The following is a 16,726-nucleotide window of genomic DNA, read 5'->3' as shown; positions in this document are numbered from 1 at the left end:
CACAGCCAAAAAAGAAAAGCAAAACCTTCCCTAGACCCCTCTCAGCTACTTGCCCATTTCTCTGCCTCTTCCCACAATAAAATCCCTCAAATGAGTTCTTACACTCTTGCCTCCACCGTGCCACTTCCCATTGTCTCTGAATGCACCACAATCAGCCATTTGTTTCTTTAAAAAAAAAAAAAAAAAAAAAAATTTTTTTTAGTTGCAGATGGACACAATATCTTTACTTATTTATTTATTTTTATGTGGTGCTGAGGATGGAACCCAGGGCCTCACACATGAGAGGCAAGCACTCTGCCACTGAGCCACAAGCCCAGGTTCAGCCCCAGCCAATTCGTTTCTACCATTCCAAGGAAAACACTCTTTCTATCAGTCAGTATCTTAGCAGGAGCAAGTGGCCACTCAAACTGGATCATTTGGGAAATTTTTCATAAAAAGACTCCTCACAGGTATGGGCAGAGCATAAGGAAACCATGAGGGACAGTGATTAGCAACAGGTGTCCAAAGGGACAAGTGGTAAGAGTGGTTACTAGAGCCCAGGAGAGGGACTCTCTGTGGCAGGTGGCAAGAGTGCAGGACAGGGGCCCCAGGGGCCCATTAAGCACAGCAGTCCTCCAAGGACTCACCACCTCTTCTAGAGTGGGCTCCTCTGTGGGCCATCCCTGGGCTGTAGCTCCCTCTGGGCTGGTGGGAACTTCTTCAGCTGCACCTCACTTTCAAGCTTTTCCTGCCCCATTCTCCTTCCTTTCTCTTATAGCTGTCAGACTTGCATCATCTGAAGCTTTCCCGACTGATTCCTCTCCCCTGTATCTTTCACAAATGCTATCACCAAGAAATCTGTCATGCTTCTTACTCTATCCTGGCATCAGTGTCTTAGACAGCCCAAACTAACACTCCATCTTGCCAAAACTAAAAGCCATTTAAAGCCTTACAGCTTTAAATGTATGGTATGTCTAAGCAACTGAAAGCAAAACAGTGTGAGTTTTTTCTCAAATATAAGAAGGAAAAATAAGTAGATTTCAAGGTTTGCAAGGCCAGCTTGCATTTAAAAACTGATATTAGTGCAACAATTCATTTTCAAATGACCTGGAACATTTCCTTTATACTCCACACTGGCCTCTTTTTGGTGCTAGGGATTGAACCCAGGACTTCATAAGTGATAGGCAAGAGCTCTATCACTGGGCTACATTCCAAACCCCCTATTTATTTTATTTTGAGACAGGGTCTCATTAAGTTGCTGAGACTGGTCTTGAACATGTGTTCCTGGAACCCTATTCTCTCAAGTCACTGGATTACAGGTGTGCACCACCGTGCCTGACCCTTCACTGACCCTTTGAAAACACTGGTCACATTGGTAATTATTTGTTTATTGTCTGTCTTCCATCCTAGTTATGAGGTTCAATAATAAAGATTAAAACTGTCTATTTACAACTATATCCCTAGTACTCAGAACTTGTTCGGCGCATTACAAGTTCTCTTTATCTTTAAGATGTGTATGTTGTTGAGCATGGTGATGCACACATGTAATCCCAGTAGCTCAGGCTGAATCTGAAGGATCACAAATTCAAGGCCAGCCTCAGCAATTTAGCATATAAGCAGTTTAGAGAAGCCCTGTCTCAAAATTAAAAAAATAAAAAAGGGCTAGGGATGTGGCTCAGTGGTAAAGCCCCTAGGTTCAATTCCAAGTATTAAAAAAAAAAAAAAAAAAAAAAAAGATGCATACATATATGCATCTTATATGTTTATGTGTATATTCATTTTTTGTTTGTTTGTTTCTTGAGTAAACTATTTTAAGGTTTCAGTCTAGGCCATGTGAGGTCTTTCGCCAATGAATATTGAAATTTCAATACATTTCAATCAAAACTTGACAACATCATGCCAAATGCAAAGATGAAAAGATTCGCAGTTCTTCAGGAGCACTAGTCTAGTGGGAATGCACAAAAACAATTAGAATACAGTATGACAGTTGATAAAATGAAATGAAAATACAACTGAATCCTCATAGAACTAAATGTAAAAAGCTAAAACTACAAAACTCTCTGAAGTGAACACAGAAATAAATTTCTGAGTTGGGTAATGATTTCTTATAAACTAGTACACCAAAAGCAAGTGGTAAAAGATAAACTGAACCACATCAAAATTAAAAACTTTTGTGCATCAAAGGACATCATCAAGAAAGTAAAAAGAGCACATATTTTCAAATATATCTCATAAGAGATTTGTATGTATGATACATTTTTTAAAACTTTTTTAAATGACCCAACTCAGGCGGGCCATGGTGGCTCTCAATTGTAACCTCAGCTACTCAGGAGGTTGAGGCAGAAGTATTGCAAGTTCAAGGCCAGCCTTGGCAATTTAGGGAGATCCAAAGGGCTATGGGTGTAGTTCTGTGGTAAAGCATCCTTGAGTTCAACCTCAGTACCACAGGGAGCAGTGGGGAGACCCAGTTCAGAAAATGGTAAAGGATTTGAACAGACGTTTGTCTAAAGAAGATAGTCAAATGACTAGTGACCATATGAAATGGCCAGTAGTCAACATCATTAGTCATTAGGGAAATGATATCAACATCAGAGTGAGAGCCCCCTCACACCCACCAAGATAGATAAGATTCAAAGAAAAATATATGGGATGGGGATGCAATTCAGTGGCAGAGCAGTTGCCTAGCAGGGCAAGGCCCTGCCTCTGTTCCTAAGCACTGCAAAAAACAAAAAACAAACAAACAAACAAAAAAAGGTAAAATTATTATGTGTTGATTAAAATACTTTAAGTAAAATTTTTTAGAAAAACTAAAATCTATAAAAATAAATAAAAGAAATTTCAATGACTCAATCTATTTAAAGTATAATTTAGATGAAAGCAAACCAAAAGAAATTATTAAATATATTTTCTCGTTCCCAAAAAAGAAATTATCCATTTTCTGCCAAAAAGAAAATGAAAAGAAAAAGGGAAAAGAAAACAATAAGGATTGCTACAATGTGAGGAAACTGGAACCCTTATCCATCTTTAGTAGGGTTATAAATGTAGACATTTTGGAAACTAGTCTTTGAGTTCCTCAAAGATTAAAAATAAAGTTCCTTTATGACCAGCAATTTCACTGTTGAATATGCACCCAAAAGAATTGAACACAGGTGTTCCAACAAAAACTTGGTCACAAATGTTCATAGCAGCATTATTCACAATAGGCAAAAGGTGGAAAAAAGCCATATATCAATCAACTGATGAATGGATAAGATGTGGTATATCCAAACAGTGAAATATTGTTTGGTCATAAAAAGGAATGAAGTACCTATACATGCTACAACATGTGTAAATCCCAAAAATATTATCTTAAATGAAAGAAGTCAGTTCACGAAAGACCATAATTCTATTTACATGAAATGTCCAAAATGGGCAAATATAGAGAGGCAGAAAATAGGTGGTTGCTAGATACTGCCCATGGCACTAGGAAATCAAGAGTGACTGATAACTTGTACAGGTTTTCTTTTGGGGATGACAAATGTATTCTAAGTTGGGTGATGGTGACAGTTGTGTGACTTTGTAAATATTCTAAACTCAAATAATACACGTTTACTAAGTGAACTCTATAATATAAATTATATTGATAAAGTTGTTTAAAAAATACCGTTGAGCTTTTGCAGTGGCACATGCCTATAATCCCAGTTACTGGAGAGACTGAGGCAAGAGGATAGCCAGTTTGAGACCAGCCTCAGCAACTTAGCAAGACCCTTTTTAAAGGGTTGGGGATGTGGCTCAGTGGTAAAGTGCCTCTGGGTTTAATACCCAGTACCAAAAAAAAAAAAAAAAAATTGAGTCAAAAGAGACAGATTGCTTAGGTCAGTCATAGAATCAGTGAAAGAATCAGACTTGAAGGAACAATAGGAGTCTGCTGGGTACATGAGAAAAGAGGAAAAATTCCAGAGGCAGCAGCAGTCAAACGGGAAAGACTGACAGGGGAGCATGCCATATTGTATCATAGTGTGAGTAGTGAGTAATGCCCATACAAAGAGAGATGAAAGACCCAAGGAGGCAGCCAGCCTGTGTAGGTACCAGAGGCAATCATAAAGAGTTATTTAGTCATGTTAATTTTCCATAAAAGAAAAGGGAAACCACTGACAGATGTTGAGTCTGTTAGAAGCATCATTCTAGTAAAAAAAATAAAAGATAAAAAAATAAGTGGTTTGGAGGGAAATGAAACTCATGATTGCTGAAAGGAGGAAAAGAAAATCCAACTAAATGTATAGAGCCCTAGCTCTGTTAAGCACTTTCTTTGAACCATCTCATTTAATTGCTAGAGTACCACAATGATTTCTGTTTTATATATGGTGCCACCATGGTTTGGGCCCTCACCTTCTTCAGGTCTTTAGACAAATGTAACTTTCTCATGCTTCCTCTATTCCCCTTCCTTAATTATTCTTCTAGGTCCTCAACTCAATTTAACATGTTTCACTTTCAAAATCTTGTTTAAAGGGTCTCTCCCCATACTAGAATTGAAGTTTGTAAGACTAGGTTAATTTGGAGGCAGGTGTGACAGTGCTGCCCTGTTATCCCAGTTCCCACTGCCTGGCACATGGTCAACACCCAATACATTTTTTAAAAATAAATGCATACATACATGAGGAAATTGAGTCTCACATATTTAGTAACCTGTGATCATACGGTGGATCACTAATTCAATGCCTGCATACTTTTTTTTTTGTTTTGTTTTTTGCTACAGGTGCTTGAACCCAGGGGCGCTTAACCACTGAGCCACATCCTCAGTATTTTTATATTTTATTTAGAGACAGGGTCTTGCTGAGTTGCTCAGAGGCTAGTTAAGTCTCTAAGGCTGGCTTTGAACCTGCCTCCGCCTCCCGAGCCGTTAGGATTACCGAGGTGTGCCACTACACCCAGCAACCCATCTTCTTAAACCACTACATAATTCTACCTAGATGTAATATGGTAGGCAAGAGATAAGTCCCCTCCAGGGGCATTGGCAGTGGGGAGGGGAAAGAGGGATAGAATTGCCTGGGTTTGGTGTGCAGTTGGACGTGGAAGGATGCTGAAAGGGCTCAATCTAGGATGACTTTAGTTCCTAGATTTGGCAAATGAGTAAACAGTAATGCAGTTTTTTCAGGAAAAATAATATAAAGGACTCTTGGCTTGGGCAGAATGATGAAAGAGAACATGTTTAATCCATACACCTTTTGCACTCTCTCTCCAGAGTACTAAGAATTGTTAACAATAAATATGAAATAGGTAAAGGCAAATCGACCCCACCATCTTTGAGGTCCAGCGGGGAATGGAGGGAAGTAGGAAAAAGTCCAGAGAAGTGATTAAAACTAACTCTGAGATTAATTTTTAATGCAGATGAAACTAGAGAATGTGCTGTACCCGTGTATGTTCAGGCCATAGTACTATTTTCAGATTTTCTGGACAGTGCAGTCGCCTACACAACTGACCATCAGTGTTACCAGGCACTGGCACCGAAACCTGGATAGCCAGGAGGGCTGGGAAGCACGCCTGCGGCCCTACGCACCATGGCGCATGCGACCCGGCCACAGACTCAAGTCTGTTGATCAGGCTCGGTCAGCTCGCGCATCAAACGACTCCCCAACCCCCGACCTGGCGCCCAGCAGAAGCGCGCGGCTCTGTTCTCCGCACGCCAGCCCGCGGCGTTCAGCGGCCTCCGGTCCCCAGGTGGCGCCGTGGGCTGGCAGGGGCGGCCACCGCGCGAGCTAGCACCGTCTCCCTACTGCGCATGCTCGCCCAGGGTGCGGGCTCGCTTTTTTTTTTTTTTTTTTTTTTTTTTTTTTTTTTTTTTTTTTTTTTTTTTTTTTTTTTTTTCCGGGCGGCCCCGGCGGCTGCGTACTGGCTGTGGGATGGGAAGTGAAGCCCCAGCGAGCGGCTGCGGCGGGGCTGTGAGGAGCAGCCAGGGGGAGGCGGCGGCGGCTGGCCGGTGAGCAGCTGGAGAGAGAGGAGCCGGGGCGGAGCACCTGCAGGCACGGGCGGCGGCTCCACCATGGCGATTCGCAAGAAGAGCACCAAGAGTCCCCCGGTCCTGAGCCATGAATTCATCCTGCAGAATCACGCGGACATCGTCTCCTGTGTGGCGATGGTCTTCCTGCTGGGGCTCATGTTCGAGGTGAGCCCGCCTGCGCCCCAACCGCCCCCGCTCCCGCCCCCCGCCCGGACCCCGCCGCCAGCCCCCGGCCCTGCACCCGGGACGCGGGGGGCTCGGACTCGGGGAGGTGTGGGCCTGGCCCCCCTGCCCCGCGCCGCCAGCCGCACTGGCCCGAGGCCGGCGCGGCGAAGCGGAGCCCCCTTGGGCCTCGCCGCCGCCCTCAGGGCTTGGGGGCCGCCGCGCTGCCCACTCCCGGGCCACCGCCGCCCCCTCCCGCCGGCCGCGCAGTTCCTGGTTCCCGCGAAGGGTTACGTGGCAGCCGGCGAGGGCCCGACGGCGGGCGGGGGCGGCTCCTGCGCTGCCGTGCTGGCTCCGCGCGGTGGGCGGACTTGGGGGCGGCCCGCCACGGCCGCCCGAATGTCCTGCCCAGGCCCGGCAGCGCGCCGGCCCCCGGGTCACAGGCCCCAAGTGACAAAGTCCCTAGTAGGACCGAGGTGGGGGCAAGCGAGGCACCGACGGGGCCGGGCGTCTGCCACCGGCTTGGAGAGCGGCGACCGCGGGGCACCGGCACACGGGTGGCTTCGGGTCTTCTCACCAGTTAGCGAACTTTCTGCCCTGACACTGGCTTTCGCCTTGCTAGAGAAACGAGGTCTGATTCGGGAATCGAGGTTCTGAGCAGCTGTGCGGCAGAGTCGAGTGGTATCGTTTCTTGAGGCAGAAGAGGCTGAGGATGTCAGGAGTGTGTAAATTCTCTTCCCACATATCTAGTATTTTGATGACTTACTTAACAGCTGTTGAATGTGGGTAATAAACTTTGCAAGGTGAACGTGTAACATCCTACGAGGTTTTTTTTTTTTTCCTGACTCCCCAATACACACGCCCATTTCTTCTCTCTCTCTCCTCCCTCTCCCTCCCTCTCCCTCCCTCTCTCTTCTCTCTCTCTCTCTCTCTCTCTCTCTCTCTCTCTCTCTCCTCTCTCTCTCTCTCTCTCTCTCTCTCGCCCCCTCTCTCCCTCACCCCCTCTCTCCTCTCCCTCCTCTACCCCCTCTCCTCCTCTCCCTCCTCTCCGCCCTCTCCTCCCTCTCTCCTCTCTCTCCCCTCTATAGCTCTTGTGTCTCATCATATACATAGATTATTTTATTGTTCTGTTTCCTCTTCTCCTGGCATGTAACCTTAGTAAAAACAGATATTCTCCTTTTTTTTTTTTTTAAACCTGTAGTACTGGGGATTGAACTCAGGGGCCTAGCATATGCTGGGCAGTGCTTTACCGTTGTGCTGCACCCCCAGCCCTTTTTACTTTTAGAAAGGATTACACTAAACTGTCAGGCTGTCCTCAAACTTGCCTTCCTCCTGTCTCAGCCTCCCTAGTAGCTGGAATTAACCGGCATGAGCCACTGTGCTCAGCCGTGCTAATTTTAGGGTTTTTTTTGTTTTGTTTTTTGTTTTTGTTTTTTTAACTAGTCTATTTTCATCACCTAGAATAGTGTTCTAAAAGTATGAGTGAAAGTATGAATCCTTAAGAAAAGCTAATGGAATGAAAGATGAATAAATTTTTTAAATGAAGCTCATTTGGAGCTTTTAAAAATGTTATTAGATAATATCTTATTTATTTTTGTTTTATCCTCACCAATGGGCTTTTCTGGATCTAGACATAGATTTTTTCTTTTTCTTTTTTTCTGATAGTATCATTTATAGGTTGCTCAGGAGGGAGCAACTATAGTTGAAGGGAAAATGAAACCAGCACATGTCAAACTTACTAAGTGACCCAAATCTTAGACTCCGTTTTTCTGCTCTAAGGAAATAAAAATCACTGGTACTAGTCTCCTCGCCACTATTAAATGATCACGTAATATGGTGTAAAGGCTTCTGACAGTGTACAAAAGACCATATGAATGTGTGGTATTAAAAAACAGGATTGGGTGTATAGTTCAGTGGTAGAGGATCAGGCCCTGGGATCAATCACCAACAACACACAAAACACAATGCTAAACACTTGTACTCTCCAAATTTGATATTTATATATACTTTCTGTTTTGATATTAAAAGTAATTGCTTTCATATTTACATTATACTCACCAATTTTGCATAACTTTCCAAAACCCATTTCCACATGGTAAGAATTCCTGACTTAAAAACAACTTAAAGGGACTAAAGTTGTAGCTCAGTGATAGAGCACTTGCCTAGCACATGCAAGGCACTGGGTTCAATTCTCAGCACTGCATATAAATAAATAAAAAGTAAATTAAAGATTCATTGACAACTAAAAAAAAAATAATTAAGAAAAAACTTAGAAGTACTGTGACCTGGAAGGCTTATTATTTCAAATGCATTAAATGAAAAGAAATATAAATCAGAAATTTGGACACTTAGAAATGCTATGACTTTACTTTTATGTGACCTGGTTCACATTTTTTCACCCCATTTTCTAGGGAAGTTCATCAGCCATACCTGGACTCTCATGTTAATGTTTTTTAACAGTAAATGGATTTTTCACCTTTGTGTTGATCATCTAAATAGATACAACAAAATACTAAGTAGGGCTGGGGATGTAGCTCAATGATAGCGTGCTTGTCTAGCATGCACAGGGCCCTGGGCTCAGTCACCAGCACTGTAAAAATAAACCCACACCTAAATAGAAGTTTTTAAAGCCACTTCAAAAAGGAGTGTTAAGATAGTATACAGAAGAGGGAAGTTTGTACAAGTCATTTGTTTTACCACATGTTAAAGTTATAAGATTTGAAAGCATATTGTCTGCATATGGGAAAGTATTAACCAAGTAAATTTTGCTATTTGACTTTTAAAATAATTGCTGTTGAACTTTGAAGTTAACATAATTATAGCATTACAGCACTTGTGCTGAAATAATAGAGAAGTTGATATTTTTACAGAATTATTAAATCTTTCACATAAGTCTATTGAGGAAATGTCAGAGGATTTACGGTGAAAACAGCAAAGAAATAACGTATTTATTACTATCCCAAATGAAGAAGCAGTGTAGATATACGGTAAAAGCATGGATTCTGAAGCTAAGGGGATCCATGTTCAAGTTAGGGCATCTCAGAACGCATTTCCTCATCTATAAAATTGGGTTTGTTGGTTTACTCAAAATTAAAATTAGCTAATATGTACATTGCCTAGTGTTGTGTTTGGCTTACAAGAGGGTAACTATCAGTGTTCCTTGGAAATGGATCAGAGTTGGCAAATAGATGATAGCATTTTTATATGAGAGAAGAGCCCAGCAGCACCCAAAGAGATGGTATATACTGAAAAGAAATCTGTTTAGGAGAAATACAAAAGTTTGATTTCCATAAACTTTGTTATCAAAAACTGCTTGTGAATTTTGAAATCATGGATTTTTTTTTTACAATCAATATCTGTCCACATAATACAGATTAATTAATGTTTCACATTTGAGTTAGAAAAATTTAAACAGCCATGTAAGGATACTTGGGAAGCTTTCTGAAAGTCATGAAAAAGGAGTAAAGAGTTAGGAGCTCACAAGAGAAATATTTCCTCCTAGAAAGGACTGACTGACTGTCCAGATATATGTCCACGAATTTACAGAGTTTTTAGTGCCTTACAGGTTTTGGGGGGGGCATTTAGAGTTACAATCATCTTGGAACAGTTTTTGGATGTTTTTTTTATTTTTAAGCATGGTTTGTATTAATGCCAATATTTTCTTTTCCTTCCCTCCTGCCTTCCTTTTGCACTACTGAGGATTGAACCTGGGGGTGCTCTACCACTGAGCTACATCTCCAGCACTTTTGATTTTATTTTGAGTCAGGCTTCCTAAGTTGCAGAGACTGGACTTGAACATGTGATCCTGCTGCCTCAGCCTCCTGAGTTTCTGGGATTACAGGCATGTGGTACCATGCCTAGCTCTCTCTTTTTAAGAATGTGGTTTTATATAAGTTGGTAGAGAAACAGAATTTGATATTCAGAAATCAACTTTACTTTTTCTGTATCCAGACCACGTAATCATACCTTTCTCTAACAACTCTGTGTAACAATAAGATACCAAAACCCAATTGGCAACCACTTAATTAAAGATATAGTATGAGGACTGGGGAGATAGCTCAGTCGGTAGAGTTTGCAAGGCAAGCACGAGGCCTGGGTTTGATCCCCGGTACTGCAAAAAAAAAAAAAAAAAAAAAAAAAAAAAAAATATATATATATATATATATATATATTATATACTTGACTTTGCATACAACATAGAATTGGTTAAGATGGATATAGTAAATCTCATTTTTTTTCACAAATGGAAGCAATGGTATAGATGTCCAAAACTGTCATAACTTGGTTTTTTTTTTTTTTTTTTTAGTACAGTGTTATTTCTATAGTATATTTACATTCTAAACGAATTTTCTTACTGTTAGCTAATTGTAATATTAGTTTAGCTAAAGCAACAGTGGCCAAGGTGTGAAGCTTAGGAGGCCTGCAAGTGGCTAGGAGAATAATTTCTGTTTTAATTTTTCTATAAACTCTTGGTGTGTAGTTTGTACTTTTCCTCTTCTTACTCTGTTTACACATGTTAAACCAGCTGGAGACCAGATTTTAATTTTATTTGAAAGCCTAGCATAAAAGGATAATCTTAATTTTTGTCACTTTTAGAATTTGATACTAACTTTATCTTTGAAAAATTTCATTTGTTTGTAGAGGACTGTTTAACACAGAGTTTTCTTAGCTGTGATAGTGGTGACCTCATTACACACTAGAAACAGGACAGAGAGAGAAAGTGTGTGTGTGTGTGAAGTCCAAAGATGTAAAAACTAAATGAAATTGTTATCAATCAACTTTATTAAAAATGATCACATGAGTTGGGTGTGGTGGCTCAAACCTGTAATCCCAGCTACTCTGAAGCCTCAGACTGGAGGATCCCAAATTTAAGGTCAGCCTGGGCAATTTAGTGAGACCCTATCTCAAATAAAAAGACTAGGATATTGAGCCCTTGCCTAGTAAATGAGGCCCTGGGTTCAGTCTCCAGAACTTGGGGTGGGGGGGGGAATCACATGAAATTTGTGTTACTCTGAAAACTCATGCTGTCATTCTCCTGTAATGATTCCTTGTGAATGGCCCAAATTTTAATATAGCCTTTTTACTAGGCTTTTGCATTCAAGCATTCTTCATATCTACCTTACTTTAGTAACTCACTCTAGTGGTAATATCCTGGACTTTTTTTTCATCCCACAAATCTGATTGATTTCCAGATGCTGAATTCCAGGGTACTAGAGTTCAGCCACAACCTACTTCATGTTCATCTCCTCATTCTGATACTCATAGGGCATTTCTTTACCTAGTTCAAACTGTTACGGTACCTTGGCCGCTTTCCTTTTCTCAGTGTATTTGCCCCCTCATTGCTTTGCTTTTCTCTTCTATAACCTTTATTCAGCTATAGTAAGCCCCTACTCTTTAGTCACAGGGATATGTTCTAAAACCCCCAGTGGATATCCAGAACCACAGATAGTACCGAACCCTATAGATATTGGTTTTTTCCTATACATACCTTTGTTCAAGCTTAAAAAATTAGGCACGGTGAGAAATTAATAACAATAACTAATAATAAAGTATAATGATCATAACAATATTCTGTAATAAAAGCTACACAAATGGAGCGTGGTGGCCTATGCCTGTAATCCCTACTACTTGAGAGGCAAGGCAGGAGGATTGCAAACAGGAGGACGGGGATGTAGCTTAGTAGTAAAGCACTACTGGATTCAATCCCCAGTACTACAAAAAAAAAAAAAAAAAAATCAAAACTGTATGAATGTGGCCTCTTTCTCAAAATTCCCTATTATACTGTGCTTACCCTTTTTCATGTGATGATAGAAGGTACATGATGAGCTGAAGTGAAGTAAATGATGCAGGCCTTAAGCTTCAATGCAAGGGGTTATGGAACACAAGCACTCCCTCAGCAGTTGATCTGATAACCAAGACAGCTACAGATACCAAGATAGGCAGTTTCATATCTAGTGTGGAATACTGGACCAAGGTGATTAATGCTTGGGCTGAATGGGTATGAGACAGCATAAGATTTCATCACCCTATGTGGAACATTGTACAATTTAAAACTTATTACATTTCTGAAGTTTTCCATTTAATGGCTTCAGGCCACTTATGACCTTGGGTAGTTAAAACCACAGGAAGTGAAAACATGGATAAGGGGGACTGCTATTTCTGCCTTTTTTGTGCCTGTCAATTCACAGATTGCTGAGGGTTACCAAGAAAAGCCATGCCATGCATGCATGCTGATAGATAATATTATGAATCAGACTTCTAACCTCATAACATTAATAACATCCTGTGATCGTTTTACTTTTTCCTAGCCATATAGGAACAATATAGGTATTCATCATTCAGGTCACCATTGTGTTTAACATGTGTGACATTTTTTCCCCACACACGGGGAAAAAAAAGTGAGTTTATTAGATGTAGATTTCTTCAGTTTCCTGCCTTTTGAACTTACCTATCTCATCTCTCTTGTCCATTACAGGTTGAGCATCCCTAATCTAAAATTCAAATTGCACTAAAATCCAGAACTTTGAGTCTATCCCCAAGATACCTCATTATGTATTGGCAGATATTCCAAAATTCTAAAAAGTTGAAATCTGAAATACTTCTGATTCTGAACAATTTGAATAAGGAATACTCAGCCTGTACTATCTTGTTCCCAGGCTAAGAGGAAATATTCAAGAGTAATTCATCCTTGTAATTTCATTCCCTACCACATTTCTTTAGCCAATATCCCTTTTCTGTCTTCTGTGTTTGATTTCTCCCTTTCCCCTAGTACCTCCCTGTTGCTCCTTGCACAAGCTTTGTCTCTTCCATCCTATAAACAATATATCTGGGCTGGGGTTGTACCTCAGTGGCAGGTCACTTGTCTAGCACCTTGGAGGCACTGGGTTTGATCTTCAGCACCACATTTTAAAAAATAAATAAGCAAACAAAATAAGGTATTTAAAAAACAATATAACTCTTGACCTATTATCTAGTAGATACCATTTTATCCCTCATGTTCTTTGGTCCATTGCAATTTGGCTGCTTCTTTCAGTACTTTGTTGAAATCACTCAAGTTGTGACTGCTTATGACTTCTTAAATTATCTGGTCTGTTGCACTCTCTGCCACATCTCTTTTGAAACTTTGACTTGGTTAACTCCACGTTTTTGAAATGTTTCCCCCTTGGCTTTTGGAATGCCAGGCGCTCTTCTTTTTCTTTTTTTCCTCTGTTAGGTAACTTTCCTTTTCCGTAGTAAGTACCTGAAATGATCAACTTATAAGAGAAAAGGTTTATTTTGGCTCACAGTTTTGGAGGTTTCAGTTCATGATTGGTTGGCCCCAACCAATTGGTTGACCTATGGCAAGCAGCACATCTGTCAAGGAACGCATGGTGGAGCAAAAGCCTTTCCCCTCATGGCAGTGGTGGGAGGAGAGATCCCAGAATCCCACTAGGCTCCCTCTCTTGAGGTTCCACCACCACCTAATAGTGCCACAGACTGGGGTCCAAGCCTTTAGCACATGGGCCTTTGGGGGATACACTTACCCAAACAACCATAGCAGAGATATACATTTTGGCTTTTTCTTCTCTCCACAGGTCTGATGTTGTCATACTTCTTTACAAATCTGTACATCTTCCATATATGATTTATGTATTTCCACAGCCTTATCTTTGTAAATAAAAACTTGCAAATCTATATCTAATCCGGTTTCTCCCTAAGTTCTGGACCTAGGCTTTAGGTGCCTGCTGCTTTTTCCACCTGTGTATCACAAAATCTCAGTTTGTCCAAACTTAGTTTGTTCTCTCTTGCCCCAAACCTGCACTTCTTGTACTCCACACATTTTTATTAGTAGTAGTATTTTTCACCTAGTTTTCAAGCTGTAAGCATCAATAAATAATTTCTGACCCTTTTTCTCTTGCTAACCAAGAATTATTCCTCTTCATGTGGTCTCTCTTTTTTTCTTTTAAATATTTTTTTAGTTGTCAATGGACCTTTATTTTTTATTTATATGTGGTGCTGAGCATCAAACCCAGTGCCTCACACATGCTAGGCAAGTGCTCTACCACTGAGCTACAACCCCAGCCCCGACGTGGTCTCTTGTATCCACTGCCAGGCCTTACCTTCATGTGAACTCTTGCACATGTCCCTGTGTTTTATTTGGCTTACATGCTTACTGTAATTGGTATTTATTTGATATTTAATAATATTGATCAGTTGCCTAATGTATGCCAGGCTCCCTGCTAGGTCTCTGAACATACTGTGGCAAGCAGAAACAACTCCTAAGAGCTTACTTTGTAATGGGCAAGACAGATTAATCAAACCAGATTGTGTGTTTCAAAGGAAAGGCACACAGTTCTCTGAGATAATCTGACAGAGTAATGCCCTGCTCTAGAAAGGGAAGCCTTCCTTGAAAAGATACAATTTAACTGAGATCTAGGGGAAGGTTTGTCCAAGGACTCTGTAGAAGGAACTACTAGGGGCCAGGGATTGGGAGGAAATGGTTTGGGAATGAGGCTGCAGAAGCAGAAAGGAGTCAAACAAGGGGGAATTGTATAGGACACATTATCCTAGGAATCCAGTGAAAGATTTTTATCATGTAGGGTGGGAAACAGGGTAACATGATTAGAAGATCATCCTGGTGTAGTGGGAGTGGATTTGAGGTGGCTTGAGAGACCACTTAGGAAGCCAGAGCCAGCAGACTTTTTCTAAAAGGCCTGAATTAACATCCCCTGCCCCCAAATCCTGTTGTCATGCTAAAAATAAAATCTAAACTACTTAGCTCAACAAGCAAGGTACTTTCTAGCACTCCATTAATGTTTCTAGACTTTTCTGCTACCTCTTCATGATATATGTGCTATGCCTGGCCTTGTATTTACTCCTGCCTTACTTTGTTTCTTCTACCTGCATTGCCCTCTTCACCCCCACCCTTTTGAGCCTAGAGAACTTCTATTTTCCAACAAGGCACAGTCTTAGCATTACATCCTCTGAGCAGTCTTTCCAGAATAGGCTTCATTCTCTATCCCAGGGGAATGTTCTATAGGTACTGATTCTATAGCATTCTAACAGTTTGCTTACTTGTCCTCCAATACAGCTGAATATCTTATTATCAGGGATTATTTCATTCTTTCTTTTTTTAAAAGCATTTTTAGCTATAGATGGACACAATGTCTTTATTGTGTGTGTGTGTGTGTGTGTTGCTGAGACTTGAACCCAGTGCTTCACACATGCTAGGCAAGCGCTCTACCACTCAGCTCCAGCCCCAGCCCCTGTCATTCCTTCTTAATTTTATCCTTTCTTGTGACTGGTGCCTATAAATGTTCCATTTCTGTTTTCACCACTTTACTTTTAGCAGTAGTCCAGTCAATTAAACATTTATTGACTACTTAACTGTGCCAGGTGTTTGGGAGATTAACTCATAGATCCTGTGTTTGATCCATTGTTCTCATACTTAACTGTACTTCCTTTTATTAAATTACACTTAAAGTTTTCTTCATAGGAACTTTGTGTTCATTGTACAGGTCTAGATTAGAGAATCATTCCTTGTGAAATCATTATTTACAGAAACTGCAGAGGTTATCACTTTTGAAATCTTATAGAGATGAGTTACACAAGCTTATCTAAATGATAGAATACTTTGGTGAATTCCCATTGTGCCTGCCTATCATGGTGCCACAGGAACTAGAGCGCCTTTAGTTCTTAGATTTAGGGACAGAATTTATAATGTTTTTTCCCCTAATCTGCTTATTGGGGGAGGATCACAAATTGATTTGATCTTTTTTTTTTTTCTTTCTTTCTTTCTAGATAACAGCAAAAGCTTCTATCATTTTTGTTACTCTTCAGTATAATGTTACCCTCCCCGCAACAGGTAGGTAGTTTTTGTTAAGAATTTCCTATTTAAGTAGAAGTTCAGTTGAATACTTGGAAGTACTCATGAACACTAGATTCTCTACCTATTTTCAGTCTCTTCCATGATTAGACTGAACATTTTTCTGATAATTTTGTGATACAAGACCTGATGTTTTGGGTTGACTTCATCCTACACATTATATGAAAATTAGTTTTAAATATTTATTGCATTCATTTTTGTGAAATTCCATCAATGAACTTTTTGTATTGTCATCTCTGCCCTCAGATATTTTCATAAGAAAATTCTAATAATAGATCATTTAAATTAGTTTAATATTATTGTTTGGTCAAGACTTCTACAGGCACATGTTTAGGATTAGTTTTTCTGATTTATGAGTCATATTTTGGACCTGGGATAACAATTTCTTTAAATTTATTTTCATTTTTTGTTATGTACTACTGCTAGCAATCTTTTTGATTAGAGAACTCCTAGTCTACTCCTAGTTACCAGGTAATTGTATCCAAATTATACTTTTTTTTTTTTTTTCCAAAAAGTTTTCTAAACTAGGATATATGAAAGTCAAGTTGTTACAGGAAGTTGATTGCAGTTGAATACAGTAACATAACTAGCATGAGGGACAGAATATTTGGTTAATAAAACATGAACATATTCAGGCAGAAAACCTGCCCTAAGGTTATTTAGACATAAAATCAGATATACAACATTGAGTTGGATTTTTACTCACTTGTATATAGTTTCATAATTGTTGGATTTAGTGACTT

General features: G+C 40.3%; 1 protein-coding gene across 3 annotated transcripts in view; it reads left to right on the top strand.

Moving 5' to 3' along the window:
* Positions 1-5,815: 5,815 nt before the first annotated feature.
* The window catches only part of TRAM1 (translocation associated membrane protein 1), a 36,491-nt gene continuing 25,580 nt past the window's right edge, over positions 5,816-16,726 (top strand). The window contains exons 1-2 of one of the 3 annotated variants that reach the window (XM_079112528.1): positions 5,816-6,121; positions 15,899-15,962. In XM_079112528.1, the coding sequence (XP_078968654.1) occupies positions 5,999-6,121; positions 15,899-15,962 (187 nt within the window). In that variant the 5' untranslated portion in view covers positions 5,816-5,998. The remainder of the gene's footprint in view (positions 6,122-15,898; positions 15,963-16,726) is intronic. The other 2 variants (XM_079112527.1, XM_079112526.1) reach the window with 2 other exon arrangements.

Source organism: Sciurus vulgaris, assembly GCF_902686455.1.
Source record: "Sciurus vulgaris genome assembly, chromosome: 1".
NCBI lineage: Eukaryota > Metazoa > Chordata > Mammalia > Rodentia > Sciuridae > Sciurus > Sciurus vulgaris.
The sequence above is the reverse complement of the archived record's forward strand: the minus strand, read 5'-3'. Positions and strand labels throughout refer to the sequence as shown.